Below are 14,354 nucleotides of genomic sequence, written 5' to 3'. Positions count from 1 at the left end.
TTGGAGGCTGAGAGTGTGGTTTGCCTATGGCTACTTCCATGGCTGAGCAGCTTGCCACGTTTTCCTTGCAAAACTCACATCCTTTCGCTCCAAGTTTCTACCTGTAGGAAGGCAACCATGGTTTCCCAAAGACATGATGGCCAGAAAAAGGTGGGAAGAGGAGGTTTTTGGGTGCCAATGCCATGCTCTCTAATGGGCAAAAGGATAGGAGGCAGAAGAGAGTTGGCAGGACTTTCATGCATGTTAAATTGGGGTATCCGACCATGCATTCTGGTGTTAGAGCATTTCTGTGCAGAATTGACGAGGAAGAGCAAGGAAACAAGGTGCTGCTATGAACGATTGACTTCTGAGCATACGCAGTTTCATCGGCTTAGTGAGAATAGGTGTCCACAAAAGTCACAAACAGGAGACAAGACGACATGGAAGGACAACAGTGAGGATTATGGTAGGGAGGAGACACGACGGAAGTCTCTCAAAAGGCATTTCAAAAGCTCACTCTGATGCGGAAAGACTCATTCCTCTAAAAGGGAAAAAAGAGGCAGTGGTCAATCATCCGTGTCAGTTCTGTTGTTTACCAGCCGCAGGGCTCAGGGTCTATGATCCAAGGTTGCATGAGATTCTTCTCCTGTGATAAGTCATTTTCTGAAGACCAACTTTGGGAATGTAAAACCTTTCTGCAACCTTGAGTCAAACATACATCATGTCTGCAAACCCAATCTGGCTCAATCTGGTAACCAGCTGCAATAAATCACAACTGACCATGAGGTCATGAGTTCGAAGCCCAGGTCGGGTTAAGCCCCCGAACATTAAATAGCCTAGCTTGCTGTTTACCTAAGCAGCCTGAAAGACAGTTGCATCTGTCAACTAGGAAAGTTAGGTACGCTTTATGCGGGAGGCTAATTTAAATTTACAACACCATAAAACTGCCAGCATCATGTTGAAAGGAATGAGGAAGTACACCACTCGGTGTCACTCATGGATGATGAAGCAACAGCTCCCCCTGTGGCCGGAATCGAGCATGCCCTCATGAAGCTGGAAATGTTAAAATTGCCTCAGTGTGTGTCTATACTGTATGTTGTTTGTCTGATGGCATTGAATGTTTGCCATATATATGTGCATAGCAGCCCGAAAGACAGTTGCATCTGTCAACTAGGAAAGTTAAGTACGCTTTATGCAGGCTAATTTAACTAATTTACAACACCATAAAACTGCCAGCATCACGTGAAAAGGAATGAGGAAGTACTACCACTCGGTGTCACTCATGGATGATGAAGCAACAGCTCCCCCTGTGGCCGGAACTGGGCATGCCCTCATGAAGCTGGAAATGTTAAAATTGCCTCAGTGTGTGTCTATACTGTATGTTGTTTGTCTGATGGCATTGAATGTTTGCCATATATATGTGCATAGCAGCCCGAAAGACAGTTGCATCTGTCAACTAGGAAAGTTAGGTACGCTTTATGCAGGAGGCTAATTGAACTAATTTACAACAGCATAAAACTGCCAGCATCACGTGGAAAGGAATGAGGAAGTACAGCACTCGGTGTCACTCATGGATGATGAAGCAACAGCTCCCCCTGTGGCCGGAATTGAGCACACCCTCATGAAGCTGGAAATGTTAAAATTGCCTCTGTGTCTGTCTATACTGTATTTTATTTGTCTGATGGCATTGAATGTTTGCCATGTCTATGTGCATTGTAATCCGCCCTGAAGGGCAGAATAGAAATACTGTAAATAATAAAAATAATAAATATAAGGAGGAGCTGCATGAAGGTCACTGAAATGTTACTCCAAATGGCTGGATTGGATTCCGGTTTTTGAATTTCGAACATGTTTTAGCTACCCACTTTCATCTGCAGAGGTTAAAGATGTGTGTGTACATACACATATACACACTCATAACTGAGAGCAAATTCTCCAGATAAATGACTTACGCTTCCATACTGAGGTGCTAGAGAAATCGTGCCACAAATGTATAACATAACAAATCGTCCTGTGCTGTGATGATCCTGTCATTGCTTTGATCCAGCTTTTTGCACCAAAGTCCTTTCTGAATTGTGCATCGTTCCCGGAGTCGGCAATGGCTACCAACAGCTTGTCTTGGTGACCAGGAGAGGGAGCTCAAACACTAAGCAAGGTATAAAGGTAAAGGTTTCGCCTAACGTTAAGTCCAGTCGTGACCAACTCTGGGGGTTGGTGCTCATCTCCATTTCTAAGCCAAAGAGCCGGCGTTGTCCATAGACACCTCCAAGGTCATGTGGCCACAGGCATGACTGCATGGAGCGTCCTTACCTTCCCGCCGGAGCGGTACCTATTGATCTACTCACATTTAGATGTTTTCGAACTGCTAGGTTGGCAGGAGCTGGGGCTAACAGTGGGCGCTCACCCTGCTCCCCGGATTTGAACCTGGGACCTTTCGGTCTGCAAGTTCAGCAGCTCAGTGCGCCATAGCCAGGTCTTCTCCTTATCAGCTTTTCAATTTTGTCAAGGAACTTTCCATGCAATGTTTTGTTGTGCCAGCTGTCAGCTCTAGTTTGTAGTGCGGTTTTCTTGTACTGGTTTTTTTGTCTGCTGTGCTTTGAGGAGTTTCTGATTTTTGACTTCAATCAGAGAAGGTTCTTCACTTTGCTTTACATATTCTGCCAGGGCATGTTCTTCTTCTTTGACTTCTTGTTTTACTTGTAAGACTATTATTATTATTTTATTATGACACAGCAAACAAGATAGATATGCTGGATTTTATATCACAAAATCACAAGTCGAACACTTCCCAAGTATCTAGGACTGTGTGATGTATTTTCGGATGATGCTGCAGATCCCGGTAGGGTGGCCTTTTGCAGTTGGCAGATCGTAATTTTGTCAATGTCTATTGTTTCCAAATGCCGGCTGAGATCTTTTGGCACGGCACCCAGTGTGCCCATCACCACTGCGACCACCAGCACTGGTTTCTGCCAGAGTCTTTGCAGTTCAATCTTGAGGTCCTGATAGCGGCTGAGTTTTTCCTGTTGTTTTTCGTCAATGCGACTGTCACCTGGAATGGCGACATCAATGATCCAAACCTTGTTCTTTTCCACAACTGTGATGTCTGGTGTGTTGTGTTCCAGAACTCTGTCAGTCTGGATTCGGAAGTCCCACAGTATCTTTGCGTGCTCATTTTCCAATACTTTTGCAGGTTTGTGATCCCACCAGTTCTTTACTGCTGGGAGGTGGTACTTGAGGCATAAGTTCCCATGAATCGTTTGGGCCACGTAGTTGTGCCTCTGTTTGTAGTCTGTCTGTGCAATTTTCTTACAGCAGCTGAGGATATGATCAATGGTTTCGTCGGTTTCCTTGCACAGTCTGCATTTTGGGTCATCAGCTGATTTTTCGATCTTGGCCTTAATTGCATTTGTTCTGATGGCTTATTATTATTATTATTATTATTATTATTATTATTATTATTATTATTATTATTATTATTTTTCTCCACCACTGAGGCCGACTATTTCTTACTCATCTGAGTTGCCTCCCTTCTCTGGGTTTGATGGTTATTGGGCGCTGCATGGACGCTGAAGGTCCAGCATCATGGCTCATCTCAATGTAGGGAATCTAAATGGGAAGGGAACAGCAACATGGGGACCATGGCAGATAGAAGATGAGTTGGATTTTGCTGGCCAAATGAAGACCTTCTTCATCACCTAAGATAGCTGAGTGGCTAGTGTAGAGACCTGGTGTGAACTGAGGATAGGGTTGGGTTTCCACACACATCTGGAGATCAGAGACAAGAGGAAGAGCAAGGTGACACAGTGGACGCAACTCATCCAGGTGCGGACACAGACAGCAGACGCCGGTTATACATTCATTGGGATCCAAAAAACGACAGGAGACTCACAGGTGGGGAAAGAAAGTTAACATAAAGCAACCAGCAAAGCTCAGTGAGAAAAAAGAGAAGCATCAAACAAGCAGCCAAAGCCAAGCAAAGATGTGGAGGGATCACAAGAAGGCTGGGAGATTCACTGGTGCAAACTTAACAAGGTTTCAAGGGGGAGTCTCTCCAAACTCATTGGGGAGAGAGGATAGTAAAAGACCAAATGGACACCTATAACCCAGGGGCTCCTGTATACCCATCCCTGTACCATAGGAATGGCCTCCACCCTTCTTTGCGTGTTTCTTTTCATAAATATACCAAGTTGATGGTAAGAGGGCAGGCAAAAGGTACAACGTGATGCCATCACATTGCAAGGTGGACGTCCTCAATTGTTAGGAGGCTAAGATAAGCAGGAAGCAGTATTTCTGAACGCGCTCTATGGCACACGTAACACGTAATTGGGTCCTTCGTGCTTGGACTTCATTCAAGGGAAAGAAGGAAAAGTAAAGTTTCACTTTCTGTGTGCCTCTCCGTTAAAACATGCACCTTCTCCATGCTTTCCTGAAAGAGCTGGAAAGAAATACCAGAGGTCTCTCCACTGAGTGGGCTTCCCTGTTGTATAAAGAACTTGGCTCATGACACAACACTGATCATCTTGAAAAATCTATTTTTAATTCCTCTTCAAAGCAGGTGTCTAGATTTCATGGTGCCCAAAATACAGGGCACCATGATACCTAGACACCTGCAGTTCGACAACTAAGCAGGATTTGAAGGCTCAGCATCACATCTGCTGACATGATATTGACCATCATCTGATACCCAGGTATGAAGGACCCCATCTTTCTCTGCCATTGGAGTCCTGAGGTTTGAGGGCTCAAGAGCTCCTTGGCTCTAGAAACTCCACCCATTTATTTTACTCCTCCCAATGATGTATAAAGGCTTCCGGGAAACTACAGGACACCCACAACTATCTCCACCATGTCTGGCTACTAGACATGCCCAAAAAATTGTTTTGAATCGTATATCGGAATTATTTCGGATTGTTCTCGCTTTTTGATATGCATTCCGAGACATTGTCTCACAGCGTAACAAGCAATGTAATTCGAACCATTGTTGGCCCATTCTCTAATTGTCTCTTAATGTTTCGTTATCCCCCCCCATTTTTTTTTACATATTTTTAAATATATATATTTTAAAAATTTTGTTTCTGCAACCTACCTTGAATGGGAGCTTAACATGGTTCTTTCTCTTAGCAAGCGAATTTCTAGTTTTCAAAGTATCTTTGCATTCCTTGCCAGGGCATTGCTTTGCGTGGTGGTCACAGGTCCATTTCTAATTGAAGGCATTGGGTTGAGGCTTATGGAATTACACAGCCAGAGACACCATTGATTTCCAGTGTCCTTCTTGCTTACAAATATAGCAAGGGGATTTCTAGTTTTCAAACTATCTTTGCACAACTTGCAAGGGCATTGCAAATTTGATGAGGATAGCTCAAGAAATGAGGGCGGGAGAGCCCTGTAAAAGTCCCCCCCCCCTTGGGTTCCTTTTTTTTTGGCGATTGCGCATGCGCGTCCGCCATTTTAGAAACATTTAGAATCATTACGAATTTTCGGAAATATCCGAAATTTCTGGGTGAAAAAAATCGGAAATACTTTATATATCGAAGCGCCAGCGCCCCCTACTTTAGAAACGAGAATTGAAACATTTTTTTCATCGATCGGACATGCCTACTGGCTACATGACCTTCAGCTGAAATTCTTATTTCTTGCCCCATCATTATCCATGACCCAGAACAATTGCACCGGAGGCTTTTTCCTGGGATTACTCAGGGACTGCATCAAGGGATTTGTAGGATGTTCCTCTGGGAGTCCCAGAAGCAAGGAAAAGTAAATAATATAGAGTCACCCAGCTCTTGCAGGCCAGAGTGAGCATGTCTCTCAGGACTCAAAGGTGAGCAATGAGAGTTGACATTTCCCCCGCTTGCATCCCGTGCCCCTCTCCTTCTCCATACAGGCCTCATCACGCCAGTAGAGAGGAAAGCAGAAGGATTCCGGAAAGGCAAGTTCTAACGATCATTGGTGAAGCTTCTGGAATGTCATTCCAAGATGCAGACAACCAACAGAGGACTGGATGCTTGTTAGCTGCAACTGGAGCTCAAGCTAGAAAGACCCATTTACAGCTGATATGACAGAGCCCTCACATAGGCGGAATTGGACTGGCAAATATATCTGGATCTCAAAAATACAGAAGCAGCAGCTGGCGGCTTCCATGTCACCATGGCCTTGGCTTGCCTCTGGATTTCAATCCAAACCTTAAAGCAGGTGTGTCCAAGATATTAAACTATAGGATCCTGCACCAGGACTAAAGCTGCTCCAAGTCCCCTCGGGGAGATGGAGGCGGCATGCAAAAATAAACTTATTATTATTATTTTGTCAAGGAACTTTCCATGCAATGTTTTGTTGTGTCAGCTGCCAGCTCTAGTTTGTAGTGCAGTTTTCTTGTACTGATTTTTGTCTGCTGTGCTTTGAGGAGTATTATTATTATTATTATATAAGTATGACACAGCAAACAAGATAGATATGCTGGATTTCGTATCACAAAATCACAAGTCGAACACTTCCCAAGTGTCTAGGACTGTGTGATGTATAGACACTCGGGAAGTGTTTAACTTGTGATTTTGTTGTGTCAGCTGCCAGCTCTAGTTTGTAGTGCAGTTTTCTTGTACTGATTTTTGTCTGCTGTGCTTTGAGTATTATTATTATTATTATTATTATTATTATTATTATTATTATTATTATTATTATTATTATATAAGTAAGACACAGCAAACAAGATAGGTATGCTGGATTTCATATCACAAAATCACAAGTCCAACACTTCCCAAGTGTCTAGGACTGTGTGATGTATAGACACTTGGGAAGTGTTCGACTTGTGATTTTGTGACACGAAATCCAGCATATCTATCTTATTATTATTTGAAACACAACAAGATGAGTCCACAGCAGACACCCTGCTGGCTGTTGTACTGTATCATTTCCCAAGTGTCTAGGGCTGTGTGATGTATTGGCAAATAATGCGTACAGATCCAAGTAGGTTGGCCTTTTGCAGCTGACAGGTGGTAATTTTGTCAGCACCGATTGCTTTCAAGTGCTGGCCAAGGTTTTTAGGCACTCCATCCAGTGTGCCAATCACCCGCGGGACACTTCCCAAGTGTCTAGGGCTGTGTGATGTATCGGCAAATAGTGTGTGCAGATCCCAGCAAGGTGGCTTTCTGCAGTCGGCAGGTGGTAATTTTGTCAGCGCCAACTGTGTTTAAATGCAGGCCAAGGCCTTTAAACACTGCACCCAGTGTGCCGATCACCACTGGGACCACCTTGACTGGCTTGTGCCAGAGTCTTTGCAATTCGATCTTTAAATCCTCATATAGTGCCAACTATAATAATAATAATTATAATAATAATAATAATAATTATTATTATTTGAAACACAACAAGATGAGTCCACAGCAGACATTCTGCTGGCTGTTGTACTGGATCACACATCGGACACTTCCCAAGTGTCTAGGACTGTGTGATGTATCGGCGAATAATCCATGCAGCTGGCAGGTGGTAATTTTGTCAGTGCCGATTGTGTTCAAGTGCAAGCCATTATTATTATTATTATTATTATTATTATTATTATTATTATTATTATTATTATTAACTCCCCTATTACCACTGCGGACATTGGTCACCACTGGCCAATCTTCCAAGTACTTTCTAAGGCTAAGCAGCATCCCGAAATCCCTTGCAATTACAAGGGAGCCTGAGAAGTGACAGGTTGTTCCTTACCTCCTTTCGTTGCCGAAGAGGCGAGCCACTTCCTCCCTTCCGGGGCTGCGGGCTCGGCACCTCCGCTCAAGCCGCTTCTGCTCCATTTGGAAGGCCTCCCGGTTACTGATCCGGACGGCTCTGGGGACGTCGGCCAGGGTGGCATACTGCCGGCTGGCTTTAAAGGCCACGGACCGGCCCTTGGAGCCGTTGCCCATGAAGGGGAACCCGCCGTCGTTGCACCGGGCGTCCAGGGCGTTGAGGGAGAAGCTGCACACCATCCGGCTACCTGGGGAAGGAAAGGGGCGGCTCTGCTCCTGGGAGGGCGATCTGGGGTCACCGTACCTGTTGCCGGGGGTGCTGGGGCTGGGCGGGGACGGCGGGGTCAGCAGCGGCTGCTCTTCCAGCTTGACCTCCTGCTTGGTCTTCTCCAGGGAGAAGTAGCCGCTCTCGACGCGCGTCTTCCGCCCACAATCGTTGCGGTCGCCGTTCATGGCACTCTCATCTAGAAGACAACGGGATACTCGAGTTTATGCAACAGCATTTTTGGAGCACTGTGTTGTGACTCAGCTGGAACCTCAGATGGATTCTGATGGGGATTATGGGATTCTGGAACCTCAGATGGACTCTGATGGGGATTATGGGATTCAGGTTCAAAATCAGGACCAAAATGTCCCTGTTGTAGAAGATGAGGAACAAAGAGTGCAAGTTCATTTTCCCACAGCAAGGAATGATGTTGCTGATACTGAAACTAGCCAGGTGCAAATGGACTCAGAAAAGGAGGACAGTTCTCAGTCTGATAGCAAACGGGCTGACACTAAGTCTGACCTTGATGAAACGGAGTCTTTAGATCGAGCTGACCATTTGGAATTCAGGGTTCGAAGGAGTGTGAGAATGTGTGTGTGTGAGGAGCATTTTTGGAGCACTGTGTTGTGCTGGAACCTCAGATGGATTCTGATGGGGATTATGGGATTCTGCAACCTCAGACGGACTCTGATGGGGATTATGGGATTCAGGTTCAAAATCAGGTTCAAAATGTCCCGTAGAAGATGAGGAACAAAGAGTGCAAGTTCATTTTCCGACAGCAAGGAATGATGTTGCTGATACTGAAACTAGCCAGGTGCAAATTGACTCAGAAAAGGAGGACAGTTCTCAGTCTGATAGCAAGCAGGCTGACGCTAATGAGCAGTCTGGTCTTGATGAAACGGAATCTTTAGATCGGGCTGACCGTTTGGAATTCAGGGTTCGAAGGAGTGTGAGAATAGCGAACAAGAAGGGGGTCAGAGGCCAAAGAAATGCTTTCATGCTTCGCAAAGGGTATTAAAGCAATTTGTTTGGAGACAAACCTTTGTCAAAGCAACTTTTCGTTCTACCAAGAAGCAAGCTCTTGTTTCCCTGGATTACCTTGCAGCTCATGTATTCATGTTTTTGGGACTTTGTCACGCTCTATTGGGACCCTGTTTATTCCTTGTGATTTAGGGAACTATTCTCTAACGTTCTTTTGGAACTTTACTTTCGCTTTGAAAGAACCTTTTTATCTTATGTTTTCTAATAAACTAAAAGACTTCAACCTGTGTGCAGTTTGGTGTATTGCAAGGTGAAGCTAATAGTCCATTGGGGGTAGATTGTTGTTATTGTTGATTACTCTTGGGATGCTTTGACAGCCCTGGATTTTTGGTTCCCCTCGGGTATTTTAGGTCCAGAAGAGTATCTTTTTAAACAAAAGGAAGTGACCAATTAAACCTGACTCTTTAGGGTGGCTAATGGACCAAGGCTTCTCAAATGCCATAAATCAGCCCTGTGGAGATGTTCTCAGACCTCCAAAAGTGCCTGCTTGACGTCAACCATTTGTTAATTAATTGAGCAATCCCTCAAGTACTCAAAGGTACTGAGTCATTTAAAATGGTTTTTCAGGGAATTAAAATTTCTTAATGTCATTTACTGGTTTTGAATAGTATGTTCGTTTTTTAAAATTAATGTCAACCTGCCTGGGTCTACAGTTAACATTGCTAAGGTCTGCATCATACAATATCTTTTTGACTTTTCAGTCTAAAGTGAGATGATTCAGATAAATAAATAGTAGGACTTTGGCATTCTCATCTTCATCATCTCATTGATTTCGACATGAGATCATGACTTAGCATTTTATATGGTTTTTATCTGTTCAAATGATATGTGTTTTAATTGCTTATATATTTAGATTGTTTATATTTTGATGAGATGTGTTTTATTGTTTACCTGTGCGGCATTGAATTTTTGCCGGATTTGTAAGCCGCCTTGAGTCTCCTCCGGGGTTGAGAAAGGTGGGGTAGAAATGAAGTAAATAATAATAATAATAATAATAATAATAATAATAATAATAATAATACTGTTTCACTCCTGTGGGGTCTCCCCACTCCACACTGGCTTGAGCCCAAAAGTTAAAATATAAGGTAAAGGGTTAAAGTTTTCCCGACATTAAGTCTATTCGTGTCTGACTCTGGGGGTTGGTGCTCATCTCCATTTCTAAGCCGAAGAGCCGGCGTTGTCCGTAGACACCTCCAAGGTCATGTGGCCATTGGCATGACTGCATGGAGCGTCATTACCTTCCCACCAGAGCAGCACCTATTGATTTACTCACATTTGCATGTTTTTGAAGTGCTAGGTTGACCAAAGCTGGGGCTAACAGCGGGTGCTCACTCCGCTCCCTGGATTCAAACCTATGACTTTTCATTCCGCAAGTTCAGTCCCGTCCTCTTGATCAGGTTGTGTAAGTGTTATTTATTGCTATATAATGGTATTGTTTTACCTTGTTTAATAATGTGTTATTATGTTGCTATGTAATGTATGTGTTGTTTTTATGATTGGAAACCGTCCTGAGTCCCATCCGGGAGATAGAGCAGTATATAAATAAAGTTTTACTATTATTATTATTTTATTATGACACAGCAAACAAGACAGGCATGCTGGATTTCGTATCACAAAATCACAAGTCGAACACTTCCCAAGTGTCTAGGACTGTGTGATGTACTTTCGGATGATGCGTGCAGATCCCAGTCGGGTGGCCTTTTGCCACCCTACTGGGTGAACTTAATAATAATAATAATAATAATAATAATAATTATTATTATTATTATTATTAAGTTCAGCAGCTCAGCGCTTTAACACACTGCGCCACCGGAGGCTCCTGTTAATATATACACCTCTCTCTCTCTCTCTATCTGTTAATATATACAACTATCTATCTATCTATCTATCTATCTATCTATCTATCTATCTATCTATCTATCTCTCTATTTGTTAATATATACACCTATCTCTGTATCTATCTATCTGTTAATATATACATCTATCTCTCTCTCTCTCTATCTGTTAATATATACACCTATCTATCTCTCTATCTATTTGTTAATATATACATCTATCTCTCTATCTCTCTCTCTATCTGTTAATATATACACCTATCTATCTCTCTATTTGTTAATATATACATCTATCTCTATCTATCTCTCTGTTAATATATACACCTATCTATCTCTCTATTTGTTAATATATACATCTCTCTCTCTATCTCTCTCTCTATCTGTTAATATATACACCTATCTATCTCTCTATCTATCTGTTAATATATACATCTATCTCTCAATCTCTCTCTCTATCTGTTAATATATACACCTATCTATCTCTCTATCTATTTGTTAATATATACATCTATCTATCTATCTATCTATCTATCTATCTATCTATCTATCTATCTATCTATCTATCTATCTATCGATCGATCGGAATGTGATGTTATTCCTGCAGGCATTTCCTTGCTATGTACACAACTAACTTCTTTTTGTGTTATTTCAAAAATTAACTGATTGCTGCTTGACGGCTGGAGTCAACTCGAGAATGTAACCTATTCTAGTTGTTGGAATCGATCAGAAAAAAGAACCACAGTTTGGAAGTTTGGCTGAAGCCAGCGATGGAGATAAATAGGATTTTTTCGTCTCCGAGAGCCTTGGGCGACAACAAAGGAATGCTCATCAGGTTGTGCAGAGGGATGAGGCAGGAAAGGGAAAAGAGGAAAGTGTGTGTATGTGTGTGTGTGTGAGGGGGAGAATATTGCTCAACCAGGTCCCTTCCTCCTGAATGCTCAGCAACCTACAGAGCACACTCCCCGCCGTGGAATCTGGCGCAGTTGCCGAGAACGTTCTCTTCTCCGGATGCACCTGAAGTGACCCGGATTAGCCTCCTGCGAGGACGCTGGCCTTCCCGTGTGCTCGTTTTATCACTTGTTTCTCTGATTCAGTCCCAGCCATAACATCTTGGGACAGGGTCACTGGGAAGTACGTATCTGCTTCTCCGAAACAGGAACGGCTTTGCCTTCTTGTCTCTGGATGGGACCCAATCCTTTGCAGAAGCCAAACAATTTGGGGAGAAGGTTCCTCCTCTCGGCTTGCCAAAGGTCCCTAAAAGGGGCCGCGATCCAAACAGAAGAGTTAAAATAGGGGTGAGAAATGATGGAAGGCTATGGGGCTGTTCAGTTTTGCTCCTTTGCCATCATCTGAAGGCACGATCATCAAGTTTGCAGATGACACCAAACTGGGAGGGAGAGCCAACACTCCAGAAGACAGGAGCAGAATCCAAAACGATCTTGACAGACTAGAGAGATGGGCCGAAACTCACAAAATGAAGTTCAACAGGGACAAATGCAAGATATTTCACTTCGGCAGAAAAAATGGAAATCAAAGATACAGAATGGGGGACGAGGCCTGGCTTGACAGCAGTGTGTGCGAAAAAGACCTTGGAGGCCTTGAGGACAACAAGTTAAACATGAGCCTACAATGTGATGCGGCGGCGAAAAAAGCCAACGGGATTCTGTCCTGCATCAAGAGGGGAATAGCGTCTAGATCCAGGGAAGTCATGCTCCCCCTCTTTTCTGCCTTGGTCAGACCACACCTGGAATACTGTGTCCAATTCTGGGCACCGCAGCTGAAGGGAGATGTTGACAAGCTGGAAAGCGTCCAGAGGAGGGCGACTAAAATGATCAAAGGTCTGGAGAACAAGCCCTATGAGGAGCGGCTTAAAGAGCTGGGCATGTTTAGCCTGCAGAAGAGAAGGCTGAGAGGAGACATGATAGCCATGTACAAATACGTGAAGGGAAGTCATAGGGAGGAGGGAGCAAGCTTGTTTTCTGCTGCCCTGCAGACTAGGACGCAATGGAACAATGGCTTCAAACTACAGGAAAGGAGATTCCACCTGAACATCAGGAAGAACTTCCTCACTGTGAAAAGGGCTGTTCAGCAGTGGAACTCTCTGCCCTGGAGTGTGTTGTAGCTCCTTCTTTGAAGGCTTTTAAGCAGAGGCTGGATGGCCATCTGTCGGGGGTGCTTTGAATGCGATTTCCTGCTTCTTGCAGGGGGTTGGACTGGATGGCCCGCGAGGTCTCTTCCAACTCTACTATTCTATGATTCCCAAAGGATCCCACTTTCTACGGTTTGTGGGGAGCTGTTTCACAATGTTTTTTTCTACACCTGAGAGCTAAAAGTGTCGCTAAAATGTCCCACCCCAATCTTCTAGAGCTATTTTGGGGTAAAATGTTTAGTCCCATGAGCCACAAAAATGGTCCTGAGCACCACATATGGTCCCGGTCCATACTCTTGAGACAAAGGCAGGCAAGCAGTCTCCTACTCCACATCAGAGTCTGATGATGGCACTTCCCTCTCTCCTGGCTATGTTTTGGGTCTCTCACCTTCTTTACCGTCCAGCAAACAGGAAGGTGGGCCTTGGCCTTGGATGGGGCTGGGGACGGGGCTGAGCCCCCCGTTGCCGTCCGGCTGGTCCTTGCCCCGCATCTCCTCCTGCCAAAGCGTGGACTTGGTGGTCGGGACCTTCTCCGCGCCAGGGATGTTGCTGCTGGTGACTGCCATTTTGGCCGGGCCAGGTTCCTGGAAGGCAAAACGGAGCGTTTCAATCCCATTATAGAGGAGAAACCAACGTCCTTCAGAGAAAGGACTGACACCAATCTCCAATATGGGATCCATGGAGCCAAAGAGATCCATGGTTCACTTGGTGAAGAAATACTGTATATACTCGAGTATAAGCCTAGTGTTTGAGCCCTTTTTTAAATCTGAAAAAGCCCCCCTCAGCTTATACTCGGGTGAGGGTGATTGGCTTATATTTGGGTCAGCTTATACTCGAGAATATATGGTACATTTATTATTTTTCTGTATTATTATTGCTACTATTTTTATTATTATTATTAATACGTTTATTATTTCACTCTGATCTTCTTCTTCTTCTTATTATTATTGCATTTATTATTTACCTGTATTATTATTATTATTATTATTATTATTTTATTATTATTATTAATTATTACATGTATTATTTTACTCTATTATTATTAAAAGGATGCATAAGCACATTTACATTGAAGAAGATGAGAATAATGATTGGATCAGAGTTGGACAGTCTTATTTTAAATCTGAGCTTGACGTAAATATTAAAAAACATTTAAACTACTGATGCCTCAATTAATGTAATTTTATTGGTATCTATTTTTATTTCTGAAATTTCCCACCCTCGGCTTATACTGGAGTCAACGTTTTCCCAGTTTTTTTGTGGTAAAATTAGGTGCCTCGGTTTATATTCGGGTCGGTTTATACTCGAGTATATATGGTACCTTTGCTACCATTTTACTACAGTAAATTTGTGATTACTAGCTAATATAC

The 14,354-nt window shown here is 43.4% G+C and overlaps 1 protein-coding gene across 7 annotated transcripts in view; it reads right to left on the bottom strand.

Moving 5' to 3' along the window:
* The window catches only part of mprip (myosin phosphatase Rho interacting protein), a 150,351-nt gene that overhangs the window by 59,725 nt on the left and 76,272 nt on the right, over positions 1-14,354 (bottom strand). For 6 of the 7 annotated variants that reach the window (XM_062964154.1, XM_062964153.1, XM_062964158.1 and 3 more), the window contains 2 exons: positions 13,373-13,568; positions 7,999-8,158 (listed from right to left, as the gene is read on the bottom strand). In XM_062964154.1, coding sequence (XP_062820224.1) covers positions 7,999-8,158; positions 13,373-13,568 — 356 coding nt within the window. Of the gene's footprint in view, positions 1-7,674; positions 8,159-13,372; positions 13,569-14,354 lie in introns of all 7 variants that reach the window. The other variant, XM_062964152.1, reaches the window with a different exon arrangement.

This window comes from Anolis carolinensis, unplaced genomic scaffold (assembly GCF_035594765.1).
Source record: "Anolis carolinensis isolate JA03-04 unplaced genomic scaffold, rAnoCar3.1.pri scaffold_13, whole genome shotgun sequence".
NCBI lineage: Eukaryota > Metazoa > Chordata > Lepidosauria > Squamata > Dactyloidae > Anolis > Anolis carolinensis.
Note: the sequence above shows the minus strand (reverse complement) of the source record. Positions and strands in the feature narration are given on the sequence as shown.